The 20610-nt window shown below is 39.2% G+C and overlaps 1 protein-coding gene across 4 annotated transcripts in view; it reads right to left on the reverse strand.

Moving 5' to 3' along the window:
* Positions 1-2166: 2166 nt before the first annotated feature.
* The window catches only part of IPO8 (importin 8), a 52152-nt gene continuing 33708 nt past the window's right edge, over positions 2167-20610 (reverse strand). For all 4 annotated transcript variants that reach the window (XM_080393550.1, XM_080393548.1, XM_080393551.1 and 1 more), the window contains exons 20-25: positions 20290-20385; positions 18621-18841; positions 11638-11843; positions 9958-10197; positions 9187-9303; positions 2167-8483 (exon numbers count right to left, since the gene is read on the reverse strand). In XM_080393550.1, coding sequence (XP_080249676.1) covers positions 8386-8483; positions 9187-9303; positions 9958-10197; positions 11638-11843; positions 18621-18841; positions 20290-20385 — 978 coding nt within the window. In that variant the 3' untranslated portion in view covers positions 2167-8385. The remainder of the gene's footprint in view (positions 8484-9186; positions 9304-9957; positions 10198-11637; positions 11844-18620; positions 18842-20289; positions 20386-20610) is intronic.

Consider the following 20610-nt stretch of genomic DNA (forward strand, 5'->3'; position numbering starts at 1 on the left):
ACAGCTATGATCCTGGTACTGAGGAACTATACTTCATGTGTCTGTTCAATCTCACTTCACGCTAACACATTTCTGAGTGGTCTACGCACAGGAATGGGTGGTGAGAGCTGGCTCCGTTCAGTGCAGGGTCAGATGCATTGCTGTGTTCTCCAATCACTCTTGTTGCTGTTTTATTTAACCCCCTCCCCCCGCATCTTCCAGAAAGATACACTTACGGCAGGAGGAAAATGCGACACCGGGTATGTTTTCTCCACACAGACATAGCTCTTCCAGAACACAGCCACAACTGCTGCTGAGGCCCGAGTGTCAGCCCCACAGCTGTGGTCAAATCCCTGCACAAAGGTGCAGCCGTCTGGCTCCATTACTGCTCCTTGCACAACCACCTGCCGAGGCAGTCGGGTGCAAGGCAAGGCATGTTGTGCTGAAAAGGACAGTACAGGTTCCTGGTACTTAATAGGGAGACCTTGAAGCTGCTTCAGGCACCCTTATTTGTTGCAGCTGCATACTCTGTCTACAAGGTGCTGAGAGATCGGCAGACATCTTTAATAAAAAAGGAAACCATCCATTATTCATATACGGATACAACCTTTCCAGACTCTACGTTACTCAATCTCATTTGTATGAGTATGGAGAGCTTTCCTGATGTACACACAAATCCACGGAGCTTGAGCTCTCCCAGAATAAACCCTTAAACTCAGTAGGAAACTGCATGGGATTGATTGAAGTCCCAGTGATTTAATCAAACAGGGAATTAAATGGTTTAAATTATTCATTTAACATGCCTGATAACGAGAGAAAGCAAACAGCAACCATCTTTCACCCTTGCTGGTGACTGACCAAAAGACATGACATTTTTAAGAGGTTTGGAGTTAATATTCAGCCTAAGAATGTGGTTCTGGCTAAAAGATCAACTCTCTGTCAGAGGACAGGAAGCAGCACAGGAGCCATACGTTTACTTTGGTAAAAAAAATACACTCTTTAGAGCCTGTTAAAAGTGGCAATCACAACCTACACCTTCACAACTGATCCAGCATACCAACATACTCTGATCCTGCAGAGAGGCTATAAGCTTCCCAACACCCTGATACATGGCACAGAGGATACTGCAGGTTACCTGGAGTTCTGCTCCCACGTCATCAGGTGCACTTCAAAGCCTCAAGAGGAATAAGCAATTGGCATGTCATTTGTCACCTAGCTGAGAACCATTTTTCTAGAGAAGAACTCATCATACCAAGCAACCCACACAAGATCGGATTAAACAATGTCACTGCTAGACAGATGAAATTGCAGCTCAATAGAAGAACTCACTGTTACCGAGCGATTTCATCAATTAAGTATGTTCTGGCAGAGCTGCTCTGGAAGGTGTTAGCAGTGATCCAAACAACTAGGACTGAGCAAATTTCTTGGGTGAAATCCTGGCTCCATTAGAGTCAATGGCAAAACTCCCAGGCACTTCTATACAGCCAGAATTTTAATTTCTCATGCCAGCTGCAACATGCTGCTATGGCTTTGGGCAAACTACACTAAATCATCCTCCCCAGTTATAAAAATGGGCCACTAACCAGTGCTCTTGGAGGGACTGTGAGGGATTCACAGAAATGCCCCATACAGAAAAGGGCAAGCATTATCAATCAGTGCAATTTAGCAAACGGTCTACTTCAGCAGCTCACTGTCAGGGAAATACTCCACTGATAGAAACATCAGGCTTACAGTTCCAGCAGGATTGATCTCTTGTCCTGTGGAGGCTTGGTAAAACTATCTTCTGTATTAATTCCACACACAGAAGACTGGTCCCAGCTCCGGCACAACCTCCTCTCTCAGGACTGCACTAGTTTATCTTCACTAGTTTGATATTCTGAGAATAGTATTTGGATGAGCTGTAATGATCTTATCTACATCAAATGTCAGTTATGTTCTTTCGCAGGCAAAGTGTGCATGTGAATAGTTGCCTTCACAAGTCTGAAATTAACAAACACCCACTGCTACACAGTGCACATAACTCTAGATAATACACACATTTGTTTAATTCTGGGGTGTTCTTGCAAATAAGTTTTATGGCTGTATGAGGAGAGGCTATAAAATGAGACTGGGGTCCTCGGTAGGTGGCATGTTCCATTTTTTTCAGAAACATTATTCCTCCCATATAAATACACAACAGATGTAACATTCGACCTAAGCAATAAGATTTATTACTATTTTTGAAGCAAATTCAGCACAGCTTAAGAGAACACTGTACAGAATTCTTTAAGCTAGGAAGAAGTTCTTCTTGTCAGCAATGCATGTTTTGCATTTGTCAATTCTTGCCCTCAAAGCCAACCCACAGTTCACTATTTTAGGCTCATTACAAAGGTGATGATCTTGCAATTCAATCTGCTAATGTAGCACAGAGCGGTCTCCCCCTAGTCACTGCAGGCATGGGCTCATATCTTTGCCTTTCATATCAAAAGAAATCTGCATGGCCTCTTTGGTCTCTTTTTGAGCCCAAAAACATTTCAGATGATTTATGTTAAGCACATTACTAACAGCACATGCAATCAAAAGCAATTTTCACACATTGTTTGGCAATGGAAAAAAAAACATTACAGCTGTGATCAAAGAATAGAGTCTCGCTTATATTGTCTTATATTCATTTCTTTACCTCATGCACTCTTGTATAAATATTTATTGTTTCAAATTTTCTGCACAGACCATAGTTGTTCTGTTTTCTAAAAATAACCTGCTTATGCATAGTCTGCTAGTCTGTTCTTTTCAAAGCACTGATTTTCTTCCTTTCATTAAGTTCATTTCCAAGATCTCTGTGCATAGAAAGCAGTGGAAGAGGGCTATGTGCAACTTTACCAACAAACATGTTGAAAATACCTAAAAATGAGGAACAATTCTTGGATAAACACCTTTGATGGTAAACAGTCCTGTGAAAAATCAATAGGCCCATGTCATATGGTAATTTTGTATTTTGCATAAGGCCAAGAAACCTGAAAATTAAAACATTACTGAAGATAATATTAAAATCTCATTTCCAGAAAACACTTATGTTGCTCAACAGCTTCAACTATCAAGCAATGTTTCAGTTTTTGCATTTCACTTCATCTAACATAATCCTGGATGGTGCAGCAGGCAGCCCCTGACCAACACTCCATTCACCTCAGGGCAGTCCTGGAGGTGACACTGTTGTATTGACATTGGAGCAATCAATGCATCTGAAAGTTCATCTCCTACCCCACCATACATGTAGCCAAGCACTTAAAATTGTGAACCCCTATGCAGCCTATAAAGAGAATCCTACTATTAATATACCACTTTCATTTTTCTAATATGGACAACTACCAGCTTGTAATCAAAATTGCTTTCTGATCCCAAGTTCAAAGCATTGCACCAAATTTGGGGCTGCCCAAGCACATTCTCTTCCTGGAGGAAGTCATGGAACAAAGTTCTTGGATGCTCCTCGAGAAGATCCAGCCAACATCAGGAACACTACAGATCTGTGATCATATCAAACACATCACCATGGATGCTTTCCCAGTTCATCGCAATTACATACACCTGCAGATTCTCTCCAAACTGCTGATCCTCGAAACTCTTCAGTCAGGGAGTGTTCATCAGTTAGTTCCCTAGACATGGAGCACTCTAGGCAGCCCTTTAGGAGGAGGTATGCTGACAACCTTTAAGAAAAGGCTGTAATCCCACTGAGTGTCTCCTGTCGGTGACTGCTCATCAGCCAGGACAAGAGGTCCCCAGACTTTTTAAAGGGATGCATGTTTCCTGTTAGAGAAAAAAAACACTCTTTGCCTCTCATTAATGGCTGTCAGATTCAGGGTACTGATATCCACACAGATGCTGCATATTCTATTTGAAAATATCTGAGTGCATTTGCAGGCAGTATTGGGATTAGGGTCCACAGGCCAGGGAAGTTTCTACCTGTCTAGTGCACAAGCACTGCTTTAGTTCTCTTTCATCTTACATTGGTTTTGTTTGGTTGGTTTTACAGAAACAGCAGAAGAGGTGTCAAAAGCAAGCAGCTTGGCCTGTTCACGTATCCTCTTTACAATATGGCTTTATGCTAAGACTTTCTGGTATCTGGAATAGCGTCTGGCTTCCTTTAACAAACCGGGAACATCCATCTCTACTGTATCCCTTCCATTTAGGGTAAGATTTGACATCCAAGAGAAAAGAATGCTATTTTCACTCATAAGATCAAGAAGTTGATAGCCGTGCCTGCTGTATGCCTTCCTGTGATGAGGGAAATACAATTCTCTGTCCACTGCAAGGATACAGAGTCTGGTGGACTTGAAGAATATCCTTGATCAGACATGGAGTTCCTTGAAGAACTGACCACCAGACTGTCAAACATTATCGAAAGATTGACTAGGGTATATCTTGGAACTAGGACTGGGTACTCCACTACATAGTGCACTTTTGCCTATCCCTTGGAAAAATTTCAGCACAAGGTGTGAGGATTTCAAAGTACCCATATTAAGAAGTAAATCACAGAAAGGCTCATCAAACCACAGGCGCAAGTGAGGGGTTTTTGTAGTTCTGTATCGTCTGCATGTGTTAAATACGAGACTTTGTTCTCTAGATAGAAATGCAATGGATAAGTTGTATTTCTTCAAGAACAAAAGGATTTTTAAAAAATTGTTTAAGCTTTACCATTACAGGTATTTTGAATATCCCCTAAAATATCTGATAACAGAAAGAAAGAACAGAAGAAAAAAAGCTGAAACGTATTTTGGCAACAAAAGACAGTTAACCATTCATGTTGTCGACAATTCCTTTGGCTCATGAAAGTCTCAAGACAGACTCTTGCTTAATAGTTACCAAAAAAAAAGCCCCAAAATCTCTACTGTCCTACTTCTCTCCTCTACAATGTATGATGGAATCCAGAGTCACAAGCTGCCTGGACTTCACAGGCAAAGGGCATGTCCTAAAGCAGTTCATTTCATGTCTCTCTGACACCCCACAGGCACCCTTTCCCTAAAGCAAAGAATCTCACAGTATTATTTTGTGTAACATTCTTTACATATTCTGACTTACACTCCCAAAGCACATTTATTTCAATCAGACCGTGCACCTGTGGGTTTTGGGGGATTGTTGGGGTTTAGGTTTTTTTTAGCTTATTCCTTAGCTTGATGTTCAGCACTTTTCCTGGAGCTGGCCATTTTTGATTGAAGATTTTGCTTTGTCATGAAAGCAAACCAAGTATTTCAACTTTGAAAGAGGGAGAGCAAAAAGAAGCACCCTAACCACGTGGTGATTCCTGTTTTCCTTTCTAGAGTGACAAAACAGCATATACAACTCAATACCCAGGATCAGGTGATTTTTTTCTGAAAAAGCAGCTTATGTAAGTTAACATTTGCTATGATTATAACCTACATAATGCTAACTTCCTATGCAAAGCCCCCATGGTGCCCATATGAGTCACTCTCACACCTTGGGAACATGGGCATGGGGCAACATAGTTCAGCAGTTATCAGCTTTTGTTTTATTTTACAATACAGTCAGGATTTTCTGTACTTCCAATGGCAAATACACGCTGCTTGGTTGGCTGATGCTGGTATCTGATATTCCACGATTACCTTGGCTTCAAAGTGAGACAGTAAAGCACATTTGTGTTACTCTCCCTTTAATGTAGTACAAAGCTGGACACAGCTCAGAAAGAAATCCCTAAAATCCATTACCTGTTTATGATCATGTACAAACGGGTATTTATCATGTTAAAAGAGAACCGTATGTTAAAGTGGAGGCTAGAGCCCAATAAATCTTTTTGGATGAAAACCCTGTTCAAAAAAAGGAATAAAATAATTAACATTTGCTTTTGCCAGTAGAAACATTTGCTCACGAGTCTCCTGGGAAGGGAAGGGCATTTAACCTTTTTACATGCCATTCCCTCAGACATCTCTAACCCCCACTGCAAAACAGACAACAAAGATTCCTGACTCCACGCTGCTGATTAAACCCCTTGTAAGAAACATCTGGATGAAATTTTCTTGGCAGTTGATCTGAAAAGTATACAAGAAGCAGAACTAGGGAGCAGCCATAGTTCAGCTGAGTGACACAAAGATGCTGCTATGCAAAAGCAGATTTCTCCTTGAACACATTAACTCCTAAATATCAGCTTGTGACTGTGCAAGCAACCTCATTAGCAGAAGAAAAATAAATCCCTCTTCTACTCTGCATGTCAGTGTAAAAAAGGCTTTGAAAGAAACCCAACTTGACAATCTCATTTTTAAGAAATAAAATAATACAGGGCTTAAACAGTTTACCTGCCACTTCAGTTTGTCACTAAAAGAGAGATCGTCCATGTGTCCTTAACTTCCCAAAAACATTTTTTAAATTCATGAAGGATTTCAAAACTTCTATGATTTCTGAGAAACTCATGAATAAACTGGATGCAATGCCTTCCAGCCATCTCAGTCAATACACCCTCAGGCCTAAATTAACAAAAGCGACTTATAATTTCTGTGGCCTGACCTTCAAACAAAGGATGTCCCATCCCTCTGTTGCTTGAGCTTAAAGAGCCTGTCCATCACAGCTCAATGTATTGTTCCCTTTTGGAAATACAGACCCCGGAATTCTCAGGTTCCCATATGTTCAACGGATCTAAAAGAGAAATTTTCACTGTTGCTATTGAGTGGCTAGCAGCAGTGAAAAACCTACATGAACCAGGCTAACTTCACTCTGCAGCTACTGGGGGAGGGGGGGCAGGGAGCAGAAAGAAAAAAACAAAGCAAGCAGCAGCAGAGAACAGCACCAGAAAGAGTCTGACACATCGGGGCAGGAAAAAGGAAAGCAGCGGGGAACCTTCTGCCCCACAGCTGCCAGGCGAAGGAAATTCTAGGGGATGGGGCAATGAACAGGCAGAGACACTTTAGCCTTTTCCAGAAGCCAAGGTATAGAGTGCTGCAGATTTATCAGACTAAACTACAATTACTCTGACATATAGAAAAAATAAAGGTTCAGCACAGTGCAGGGCCAGCAACCTGTTGTTTAAACACTACAGTTGTTTTAAACTTGATGGGGGTATGGGAAGGGCTTTGACTTCTCTGTTGAGGCACTGCTTTAAAGAAATACATTATCACTATGTGCTTAAATAGTTTTAAGTCATAGAGAAATTAACACTTAGAGACAAAATCTGGTCTCAACATTTTATCTCAAATCCAAACTTCACATTCTAAACCACCCCTACTTATTTTGGCTATACCACTGCGATCCCAATAGTTCTAAAGGAGGGGCACCTATTCAAATTAGTACTGTTGTCAGTTTCTCACTAAATGACCATATTCACAAACACCTTGTTATATGTGTTTCAATTTATGAGAAACCATTCTTTGAAATTTAGGAAGAAATCTGGCAGATAATGAAATCTCAGCAGGGGACAAGAAGAGCCAAATGGAATGCAGACCAGAAATACAATCACAGAAGTGTAAGAGTAAGAAGAAATAAGTTTGGAGCTGTTTTTCTTCTATTAAGATAAATAACGTATTGTAAATATTTTGTACCACATTATTCAGTACTACCACTGGAATGGTAATGAATGAATAAAACCATAAAAGAGGTTTACAGAATCCCAAGAAAAATTCAATATTCATCAAAAATAGTGGAAATAAAAAGTTGTCATGTAGAACATCTACATGCAAGGGCCACAACACTTGTCCAGGCAGGAGGTAATATCAATGTAGATTTAGGGTAACCACCTGCCATGCATGCCATCGTAACTTAAGCGAGTTGGTTTCATGGCTAAGAGAAATAATTTAATACTACTGCATCAAGGGAAAACTGCAATTTCATTATGATCCTTTGACGTAACCAGTGTATGCTCTGTAACTCCAACAGATGCCTCCCTCTACAAATTTGGTCTGCACCAAATAGGGAAGATCAGATAATATTCTGAATCCAGCAATGTGTATGCAACCAAAGAACAATTAAACCGAGCAGTAAAAAGCAGGTGACTGGAGAACATGGAACCAAGGCTTACAGTGTATCAAGAAATGTCCTTACACTTAAAAAATTATAATGCACTCCAAAATCCATTTGTTCGGGCAATCCATGTACAACAGAAGGCACTGTTATCCATATGAATCTATCAATTCTGCACAGCAAAAACCTGAGAAGTACAACGCAATTAGATGCAGCCTGGCCCCTTCCCAGTCATTCAGGTTCCTTGAGGACAAATGTTTCCTTTCAGTCCATCAAATTATAAAAACACCACAAGAATTTGTACATTACAGTAGCTGGTTAGAAAAAGCATTCTGGTGGGGGAAGCACACTGCTATTTTCCAGAAAACCTTCAGCAGCATTAAATTACTCTCCCCTATCACTCAGAAGTCACGATGATTTCAAGACAATGTAACGATGAGACCTTTCCCATTGGCCTTTGTAGCTGATCCTTCAGTTGCCACCAGGAGTACTTCCAGCAAAGTTAAATGCTGTGATCAGTCCTTTGTTGTCAAATGTGTAGCCACTTTGTTGTTCTATTGTTTTAGACTCTAGAATTCAAAGAAAGGAAAGGATAAGAAAAATAGTCCATGAAGAATGCTTTTGCCAGAGACAATACAGCACAGCTAAGAATGCAAAGTTGTGGAAAAAACTCTCAGTTGAATCGAAATTTCATTCCCTAAATGCAGTGACAGTAATAAATTACACTGAAATTTTCTCTCAATGTGTAAAAACACACAGCTCTACAACAGAGCTGAGAAATTAATCCTTTACAGAATCAGTCTGTTACACTATTCTGCATGCTTTTTGATTAAATCTGAATTTATTTTCCATGATGAAAGCTTCCTAAACTTCTAAAACCCTGCACTGACTGTGAAGGCAACGTTAGCAGTTTAAAAGTTACAAAACTGTTAGACACATAATAATCTATAGTATTTTCTTCATCAAATGCCTGGCTGACAGCTAGGTATTGCCTTAATTTGCTCTTCATTTCAAATGTCAGACTGTGCAAAACTAGTTCATAACCTCTTCAAACAGCAGCACACGTCAATAAGAAGGCAATTAATTAGAAGCAACAGTAATCTCTCTGAGTAACACACACTTCCAGGCAAGGAATAATATAAGCATAATATCCTGCTCACACTACTCAGGAAATGTTAATTAGCGCAGAGATTTACACTTTCTGTTGTTACAGATTAGATGCAGTTCCAACATCCCTGAAACAGATAAAATGGCCCCAGAGAAGTGACTTACCTGCAGCATTTCGCCGGTGTTCTGCTAATGTATAAATTTCCTGCAGCTGTTTCTTCTGATCCTCACTCAGCGGTGCTGTCAGCGAATGGTACCAGGCTGCGTCTCGGCTCTGCACCGCTGTCGGAACAGGCATGGATGAAAAACGATTATCAGGTTACACTGCAAGTTAATTTCAGAAGAACAAAATGAAACACACAGAATCCCTGGTTGGTTTTAAAACAGATTTTGCACTGCAAAACAGGTTCAGTATTCCTGTCAGTTTTCTTAGCACAGAATCCCAGCTATAATAGAGGCAATCTATTTTGGGGAACTTAATTACATCCTCTGCTTTCTGAAACAGAAACTTTGTGGCCATTATTCATGAGGTGGATCTTCTAATTTAAAACTCATAGCAAAACTAAAAGCAACAGGATTAGTCAAACAGGAAAGGGAGAAAATAATTTCTCCATTATGATTTTAACATCTAGAAAGTGACAAAGATTTCTACATATAGGAGTCCCTCTAGTGACCGAGTCCCACTTATTTAGGCTGTGACTGAAAAGTTCTGAAAGAGACCATGAAGAGGATTAATCTCTGGCTGTATTTGCTACCACTTGTTTTTTGCAGTACTTGTAAGCCAAAAATTCTTAGGACTAACATTAGAAAGCAAGATCGCCTTTCCCAGTTTCAATAAGCTAAATTATTACTTGTAACAAAAAGGGTTTTTCCTGATGCTCATCAACATCTCCAGACTATTTCATCACATCATTCTGCCAATTAACAAACACATACTTAAAAGTGCTTGTGTAAAAAACTGGTATTCATCAACACCATTTTCAAGGTCAAGAGGTGTGCTGAACCCTTCAAGAGCAGTTTCTTCCAATGCATCTTCATCCCAGTCGTCATCATCATCATCATCTTCGTCCTCTTCCTCTCCACCTCCACCATCACCTCCTCCTCCTCCTCCACCATGGTTGTCTTGCATCACCTGGCTCACTTCATTTGCCTCCTCCTCATCACTTGGTATCTCTTCTGCAAAAGCATTGATGAATTTTGTTTAAAAAGTTTAAGGAAACAGTGACTTATGAACGAAGAACAATTAATAAGTCTAGGGCTTGGCTGGAAAGGGGACCCTCTGTTAACACCCTTCCCTCAAAATCTCGGAAGGACTGGAAAAATGAAGCCATTAAAATGCTTTCTACGTTCAAGATCAGTTAAACTTTTGTTTCTGAACACACCTGGAGAATGTGAAACTGCCATCTTTTTTCTTCTTTCATTTATGCAGTCACCGTGCAATTAAAAGATCCAAAAATTTTGAGGAATTGTGTCTTTGACAAAGTGTTCCATCACTGTGCTTTTGAAATTATGAACACATAGAGACTTGCATAGACTTCACAAATTGATACAAAACAAAGAGAAAACCAGATGTAGGCCAAAAGTCTGCCTGGTAGTCTTCAGAATGCTCCTTTATTTGAATAAAGTTAAAAAAGCTTCTTTCACTCAGCTTTACCTTTCATTCTGCTTATGAAACAACTATTATATCCTGAATTAAATGCAACTCCAATATGCAATTCTAACCCTGCTGTTTGTTACAGAAAAGTATTTCTGATTTATAAACAAGATAAAAAAGACCCTTTCCAATTCCAAACCTTCAGCTCTTCCTGTGTTAACAGTTTAGAAAGAATGAAGATGACTATATCTGCCACAAGCTGGGACTGAATGACAGGTCAGAGATTTGAAAATTACTGTGCTGTTTCCACACTGTATTCCTATGCATTGAGAAGAATCCTTAATTCCATTACAGAACAATCAAGTGTGGAATGGGAGTGTATTACATAATCGTCTTACATCCAATCTAATTTTCAGACCTCAAACAATCCATCTCCTGTTCCAAGTCAAATACAGTCACAGAAATCTCCCTGCAACGCTGTGTAAAATTCACTCCCCACAATTCCCCCCACAGGGTATTCTTTGGTGGTTTTTCTCTTCTGGCAGACACAGCAGTAAGAGGTCTGTCTACTCCAGGAACCTCCGCTGTCTCAAACCCCACTTAGCAAATCACTTTCCATTTGGACAAAGACTTGCTAGGATTTCCTTCAAAGTTCAACCAAACAGGTCTTTCAAATAGTTGGGTACTAGGAACAGCTTCCTTTCAGGGATCAAGAATATAACCAGTGCAGTCCTGGTTATGTGAGAAGATGGAGCACATGCACAACCCAGAAGAGTAGATTTACAAGTTTTATTGTTACTCTTAAACCAATACTACCCTTTCACAAAGTGTTAGCTGTTATACACTGAAACATTTTGATCACATTTTGGAAGGAAAAATCAATTCCTAAGATGATCTTTCAAGCACCCAGTAAGACGAGCTATTTCCAGCAGACTAATAAGTCTTAAAAATGAACTGCAATTTCTTACCCCCTTTAAATTAAATCCAGACAAAATCCACAATGTGAAAAGGGGAGATTTTACCATTATCTTCTGCAACGTGTTTTTCATCTTTAGCATGATCCTCATGTTCTGTGAGTTCCCGTGAGGCGCAAACTTGTTTTAAGCCCAAGAAGAGGAGGAGGATTGAAGGGACAATCTGGGCAGCCACAGCATCCACTGCAGGCGGTCGGTTCTGCAATTCCATTAGGATGCTCAGTCCTATTATACACATCTTCCTGTCATGGAGTCTGAAACAACACACACTTGTTAGGACAAAAAGCAGATTCTTACTGCAAGGATATGTAGAGAGCTTTAAAGTCCTAGTGCTTGACAGGGCAGAAGACAGTGTCACAGAGACTATGCTCAGAGCCTACGCTGGAAGATCCTAAACACATTATTTCATTTGTTCTGAATCTAAATTCCCCACCTCAAAAGTACTTGTCCAGTAACATTTACATACCTTTCAATAACTGGTCAAAATCCTGGAACAACTGTTTCTGATTACCAAATGCAAACTTTGGAATGCTGAATAAATACTGTTTAATAGTTATGTAGAATATCTTGTCTGTAATAAAGCATTTGATACAGCTTATCATCATTAAATAGAATGGAAAATTAATTTGCCTTGGCTTCGATAGCAGTACTGTTGCAGGGACTGAAATTAGCAAAATACTATTAGTGAAGAGTAATGATAAGAAGGAATGCACTGAATTGCAGTGTGTATTTATGGAGCGCCACAGGGTTAGCTGCATTTAAACATGTTTATGAAGAGTCCATCAGAATGGCTGTATTACACATCCAATTGCTAACACTAACTTGAGACACATTGCTAACTCCAGTGAAAGCAGGGAAATAACTCCACTGTATCAAGAATAACTGGCAGTACTCTCAAACAGGGAACTTGCAAATGAGCAGACCTCCAGTAAAACAAAAACTGTAGATAATTGAAGGGGAAAAAAATCACGAAGCTAGTAGCAAAAAGATTTTTATGTGACCACAACCAGAAAACTAGGTAAGAGCCTGTGCTCTTAAAAATAAGAATTGATTTTCACCTCCAGAAACAGAAGCTATTTGCAAACAAGACAGGGAGAATTCTCTAACTGCCTCTGCAGATACTCTTTGGTCCTCCTTTACTGAAAACACCAGTAGTATTCAACTCTCCTCTAACATTATGCTATTTTGCTATTAAGGGCACTTGAGAGGAGCTTGTTTTGTTTGAACTGTTCAATTTAATGATGACAGCTTCTATGCAAGTCTTCTGCAGGACAAGTAGTCACAGCAAGAAGTTTCAGCAAGACCTACAGAAACCAAGCAAACCTCTAGAACTGCCAGAAAACGTCCATCCTCCAGACTCTTGGTAGACACTTCCATTAGCGGATCAGTTTTATTTTGGAATGAAGAAGATACAAGTTGAGAGAGAAGAAACTAGTAAGACGTGCACCAAAGAATACAATAAAGCTTACAGGGGAACAGCCAGCTCAATCCACCGCTTCAAAAACTGCTACAGAAATCCAGTTTCAAGGTGCTTACAATTTCATTAACAAAGATCCCAAATAACATGCTATTGAATTATAATATTCTTTAAGTAATACAAGTGATCATGTATTACAGCTTTCTGAACTTTACATATGCTTAAACAAGGCTGGGGACCTGGAGGGATTTTATTACACCTCTCATTTTGTTAGTTCTGTTAGAACTTTGTGAAGCGATTCCATTCTCAGAGCAGTTGACAACAACAATAAAATGTATATTACCACATGAAACATGATGATCACAGAAGACCTTCCAAGAAAAGCAAAGTCAACTAGCCTATCCAATGACATGTTTTGTCATGTTGAGTTTGGCTGCTCCATTACACGTGTTGAAAAATGTACCAAAATGCAAGTAGGCAGAGAGCGTCTTTCCATCACTGCTAACAGCAATGCCTTCTTTTCAGAAGGAATGGGGCACAAAAGAGGGCATACAAATCAACCAAGGAAACTGAGTCAGGGGAACAGGGTCTGCTTTCACAAAAAAAAAAAAAAAAAAAAAAAAAAAGACCTAAACTCCTTACTCTTGTCAGTTTTTCTGTGTCGAAAACAAGCTCATCACCATTTGCTCCAAGTTACAGACGATGCTACCTACGAATGAAGCATTGCTTTGCTGGGAGAATTGTCTTCACTGCAAGTACAAGAGGAAAGAACTTTCTCTACCTCCTCACTCTGCCAGCACCTTCATTCAAGTTTGACCAAAGCTCTGTAATCTATGCACAACACTTCTATCCTGCATCTTGACACTGAAAAGCCATGAAAATTTTTTTAAGCCTCAAATGTATAATGAAGCAATTTCAGTGTACGTGCCAGAGTAGTTAATGACAATTCACATTTATAATACATTTGAAAAAGCTACCATTACACAATGTCAACTGCAAAATGCAACACAGTAAAATGTAAGAAAATTCTAGTAAGTAGTGGCTTAGCTTCATACTCCATTATCTTTTCTTGACAGCAAACAAAAGTGCAAGAATCAAGCATTACTGTTTAAAAGGGAGTCATCATTAGGATGCAGCGCAAATGGCCAAAAAGCACAGTATATTTGTCATGCTCATTTTTCAAGCTTCTAAACAGAGAAATTATAAGAATGAACATGTCTTCAGAATATGCATGTTATTAGAAACCCCAGCAGGACAGCAGAAATCCAGGCATCAAGCCATCTTTAGTAAACCTGAGCCAGAAGGAGACTTGTTTCTTCCACCTGCCAGCAGAGACAAATAGCAGGATAAGCATCTGCCTTGCCTGAAAGTTCAGCATTCTACTATGCCCCAGCTGTATCAAGTACCCACAGGCCAGAACAAGCAAACAGAATTCTATGTCATTTATGTATTTTTGTAATGGCAAAGAATGCTTTCAGGACCATTCCTTTGCTGTCAAAGGGTTCATTACTTCAGCACCCTTCTGTCTGCGTGAGGGACCCTGGATACGAATTTCCTCAGTGCTTTATACTTTCAGACCCATACTTGTCTGCTTAGCAGTACACATCAATCCTCCCTAACAGTCACAGACTCTGCTTGCTCCCTCAATGGCATATCAAGCCTGTAGTGCTAAACACACAACACATGGCAGTGCAATGCATGGCTCCTAGGAAAGCCTATTTTTAACAAGCTGTGTGTGGTCTTCATAATTTACAGGACCTTTTCTTGCTAATACACTTCCTTCCAATACAGGAAAAAAAGATCTAAGCATCTTTTGTATTTTAAACAAAGCTGAAAGTATTTCAAAGGGAAATCACTAAGCCTTGCCTTTACTGGTTTACCATGCTCCTTTATGTGAGGATCAAGTTGCTTTCTATTACTTCAACCCAGTTCCTGGACAAATTGCAAATAATTTGCTATCTCCTCCTAGTTGCAAAGTTGGAACTAACCCTGTTTTCCTATATAAGACTGGGATTTTACATACAACTCCGAGAAAACTAGGATTTCTAACTATTTAAACTCCTCTTAAGCAAATCCCCCTATGCAGCTTCTAACACAATAAAATCACTTACTGAGGGGGTTTTTAAGCAAGTTCGTTTTTCCTCTCAGCCTAGTTTCCACAGAATAATTTTTTAGTATGAGAGTAAGCATAAGTCATGCAGAAATCTCACCCAAATTTCAGCTGTCAAGGAAAAGGTGGAAAGCAGTAAGGAACAAATGTTTCTACAAATGGCTTTTCAGTTTGAAGTTATTGTAGAGAACATTTAGAAATAATAAATACAATATACTGTGGTACACAGGCATTATGGGCACACATCCACAGATACGTAATATCCACAATGACATACCGGATTTTTATGACGAGTTCTGAGCTCTCCTTACCTGGATCATTTTTAATATTACAAATTTCTAATTAGTTTTAAATAGTTTTCGTGTTTTTAATAACATGGAAAAACAGTTACTTATCTTACCATAACTGCTTTTCCCCCTACAAGATGTCTTATTCCCATGGATTCCACCTCATGTGTTCACAAGTGCTGCTCAAGAAATACCGCATTCTTTTGGCAAACACCATTGGCAGCAGCCTGAGCGCATGCAGGCATGCACATCCCCACCGCTGGCAGAGCAAGATCTATCGGTATTAAGACTTGTGAGATTTACATGGACAAAGCATCCTGAAGAGCCACTGTTACTGGTAGGTCACAGGTTTCCTGCAGGGCTGACAAAGAACTGGCAGTACCTGGCCCTTCACACCTGGAGGTGGATCTACTTTGATCTCCAATTTCTCTAGGATCTGTGAGTCTTCCAACTGATTTGAATTTAAGCCTAGAACTGCCTCTTGCTGGAAAGCAATCTAACTGTAAACCAAAGCAGCAGTGAATAACGGCTGGTGAGAAAAAGGACTGTACAAATCAGGCTTCCCACTGTTGTCTTCACTGATGAAGACATGAAGTCTGCAGGGGTGGACCCAAGAAAGGGTTTCAATCAAGCCAGAATTTGTTTGCATTTCTGTCTTCCTCTGTTCAATTAGGCCTCTGGATATCGGGCTGCTCTTCAGATGATGGCCTTTACTACCCTTACTAAAATAAATGGTCTTCCAGAAGCAGTGCTGTCCTGAGGGAAAGGGAGGAAGAAGTTCCTTCCATCGCATCGCAGTGCCCAACAAGCAATACTATAGCAAAAGCCTTACACCTGGAAGTCACGTACTGAGGAGACAGCACTGAAGAAAGAGTGACTTTTAGATTTAAGCAATATTACAGATATTTATTGCACTGCTGGTAGCAGCAGATCAAAGAGATACATCTTAATCTGCTGCTGCCATTCAAGTGCAGAGTCTGATCAGAATCTAGCATCATGATCTCAGTGTTTCATTTTCATAGGTGTTGTCAACTTTTGTTTCAGCTCTGAAAGATAATTTAGTTGCACAGTAGTTGGAGTAGTTAATGCTTTTTGAAAAGCAACACAAAAGAACTGAAAGCTAAGCTGTAGCTCACAGGAGTACTTCAGCTTGGAGCCTAGTCAGATCTGCAGTCCTCTGAATCTGTATCCTACTAGTTTCTCTCTGAATGCTCCAGGATGAACGGTTTAAGGCTATCCATCTCTTTCATTTTTGATTTCTTTTAAAAAAGGAATGACAAGTTTACCTTCTGTGAGGAATATCTTCCTTCCTACTGTCTCTGTATGCATTCAGCATTTGATATGCAGTAGAAAAAAGTGACAGCACAAAGAGCTGAATCTCAAGAATTTTGCTTCAGTCACAAAAAAAAATGGTACATGGAAATCTTGCTCTTTTCTAAATTAGGTAGATATAAAAATAATCTAATAATTAACAATAGTATTACCATAAGGTGTGGGAGAGGCAGGCTTAAAAGTGCCATTTTTCAGCCACTGGCACTCCAAAGAAACGAAGTACATTGGGTCCTTTATGCCTTATTTGTCATCAACTCAAGTAACCCCTCTAATTGATAACACATGTATTTATGTTAAGATACAGGATGTACGTAGACATTTAATATGTGTATCATGTAGAAGTGGTCAGAATGCTCGTGATAATATGAACTGTTCACAGACCTAAAATAAGATAGTCTATGCTGCAACTCTACCGACTACTACACTTTCATTCTCATCCAACTAAAATGTGTACTTATGACACAGGAGGGAGGAAAATAATTTTTACTGTGTACATTTGGTATGTGCTTTAAAAATAATACAAAGGACATGCTGAGAGCAAAACCCACGTATATCAGTTGGTCACTGATTGACTGGGAGTCACTATTTTATGACAGTTACAAAAAAGGTACTGCAGTGCTATAATGCACCACACAGTTCTAAATTCGTTCTAAGTTCAGTTCTAAACACTGAGGCAATAATGTAGCTATATCAAGATGGCATATAATTCTGTTCAGGGAAGATTAACTGAAGAACCGGTATGGAGGAAAGCTACTTGGATGACCAGGGAAGGGAGAAACCACCTTGTAAGAAGGCCCCTAGAGACTTGTTGGAAATTGGAAAGACAAGACTGTACCAATAAAAAACAAGTAGGAAAAGAACGACAACCTAAAATAAGGTATGCATCTATGGGTCAGGAGCTGCCTGTCTTGGTCTGTGCTCATTCGTGGCATGACTCTGACCATACTGATGCTTCACTTAGTCTGCTGGCATACATTATGCACAGAAAAGACACATTCTAAGCCTGCCCGTACACCTGCAGTCAGATGTCAGCCTGCAATGACAGAACGTAACTCACAGCAGTAAGGTAAGAGGTAGCTGTTTACTGTATCTGACTGTCTGCTTGGTCCTTAAGTAGATTTGAATCTCACAGTCAGACACCACATCTCAGCTGAGAGGCAAGCACTAACTGTCAAGCACTGGACTTGACATCCACCCAGCATCAAGTGCATGCTTAGCCACGTGATGACAGGCTTTGTCCACCTTCATTTACTTCACCAATGTTCAGCTCCTGCCCAAGTGCACACTAGTGAGTGTACACATGTTCAAGGGAGGTCCAGAATGAAGTTTAAGTTCAGGAGTATGCTGAACAGTCAGTACGTCAGTGGCATAATGATAAATATGCAAGTTGATCATCAACAACTCGCAGGCATTAAAATCAGCGTGTTGGATTCATTGGACGGAATAATTTTTTTAAAAACTTTAAATGGAGCAGTTAAAAATACTTCATAAAATATGTAAGAGAAAATACGCATACGGTATTTCAGAAAAAAGGTTAACATCTCGCTGAAATCCTGCTGGTCAGCTCTGAATACTACCCTCAACGCATGCTGGAGAAGCAGATAGTTTGTGATTAAGGAACTTAAAATTAACCTAAAATATGACCTGTAATATGTACCCTTGTATCCTCACAGCACAGAAAATTCAGCACACAGCTGAACAGACCTGAAAAAGTTACACGATCACCTTTACTGGCATCACAGCCATTAGATCTGGTGTGGATTTCTGTTATATAGACTCATCAAGGAATGAGAACTCTTCCACCAACATGACTACGGACACAAACAGAAGTGAACAAAAAAAGATCAAAACCATAGACCTCTGAAAGAAAAACCACAATACTTGCCCAAGAAAACAGTCTGTGTCATTCATCCATTGGTTTATGAACTGTGCAGTGATAGGTTCCGGATTGTGTGGAAATCTGATGTTCTCTAAGGTGTGCAGAAGTAGGTCAGGATTGTAGTAGAGTGCAGCTATGGCAACCTGAAGACACATGGTACGAAGCTCGCTTGTTTTAACTCCTCTAGTTAACCGCTCCAGAACAGCCTCCACAAAAAGTGGAATACACTGAGCATATAAATATAAAGGAGAGGAAAAGAGAAAAAAATCCCCAACAAACATGCGTTATGTATGTTGCCAGATTATACAAAAGTTTACAATAATTTTATCAGAATTGAGTTAATCAGAGTTAACTTCAGTTAAGTCCAGGTATAACCTAGGAACATATTCTATTAACTTCCTAGTATAAAAGCATTTTAAGCCTCTGATCACATGATTATAAATCTTCTCCAAAACAGCTATTCTCTGAGCTAAAAATTGCCAATGTTATTCTCAGCACAGAGGAGAATATTTGGGGCCGTTTGGCGGAATTCATTCTAGCACGTATAAAAGGTTTAGAAAAGAAGTCAAAGATATTCTGATCTTTAAATAAATCAACAATTTCAAAACTAACAGGCATTAAAAATGAAACTACCTAAATCAGCATGACAAAGAAGTTTTTTCCTAATAAACATAAAGTAGTGTTAAATTTCTTATAGAAGTTTGAAATAGGTGTGTTTATTCAGATAAAAGCAAGTATGCACAATTTCTACACAATGAAATAAACATTTACATCTATTTCAATGTACAGGTTTATTCTTTATAACAATTTGGGAAGCATTATGAATGTTTTAGTTTATGAGTTGCATAAAATAAAAAAATCATTTCAATTCACAGAGTTGTGGAGCTCAGCTAAGCCTTCCAACACATACTTATTTCAATGCAAATTCATACAATTCACTGTAATCCCTTCCAGGTTTCCTTTAAAAATAAAATCTTTCAGGGAACGTTTTTATCTTCAATGACTTCAGATTTACATTAGTAAAGTTATATTGGTTTCAGTGAAATTAACTGAAAACTTATCACTGAAGTCCACAGATTGCACTGTGGCAACACATATTAAAATAATTTAGGTTGGAACATTATGTAAAGAATGAGACCAGAATTTAGCCCTTAATAGGAAAATGACTACTAGCTAAAAGTGTCTTCTAAGAAACTCTTAAAAATTATGAATATGTTTTTCCCAGCAATCACAATCCACCCATGCTAAAAATTCTTCATTCCCAAATGCACTGAGTAACTCAAAATATTAAAAAGAGTCTAGTCCATATTGCTTGGAGAAACAGCTTCAATAATTGGGTATGTATAGTTAATCTCTCAGCCACAATAGTTTAACAATGTGGTTTGCATCAAAAGGGAAATCCTATTAGGAGAAGGCAAAAACAGACAATCCTGCACATCATACTATATACTTATCATCTATATTCATTTTCCAGTCATGCTCACTAATATCTAATCACCAAAAAAAAAAAAAAACCCCAAACTTACAAACTCTCCTGAGCTCATTTACTTCTTTCTGTCTCCATTCCTACACTTTACATTACCCTCAAACTCTCGAATTCCAACTGCTTTCCTCAGGAATCAGACACATATTACTGGAAACCAGTAAAAGAGAAAACCTGTTCAATATATATCACCTGGTCAATACCCCGTCCTTTGCATTGAAGAACAATTACTTCTAGGAGTTTGGCTGCATGGCACTCTGCATCTTCTCCTGCATCTCCTGTTAATACCTACCAACCAGAAAGACAATTTAGTTTGTCAGTGTTAACCACTGACAACTTTGAAAGCAAGTGTTCCTGTACCTGCATACATCAGAAAACCTCTACATAGCATATACACATCTATTCATGCTTTATTTTGTGAGGAATTAAGACACATAACAAAATCATCTCTACAGGGCATAAACAAAGAAAAGTGGCTAAAGATTAATTTAAAATTTTAGAAGAAATTTCTAT

Source organism: Falco punctatus, assembly GCF_963210335.1.
Source record: "Falco punctatus genome assembly, chromosome: 6".
Classification (NCBI taxonomy): Eukaryota; Metazoa; Chordata; class Aves; order Falconiformes; family Falconidae; genus Falco; species Falco punctatus.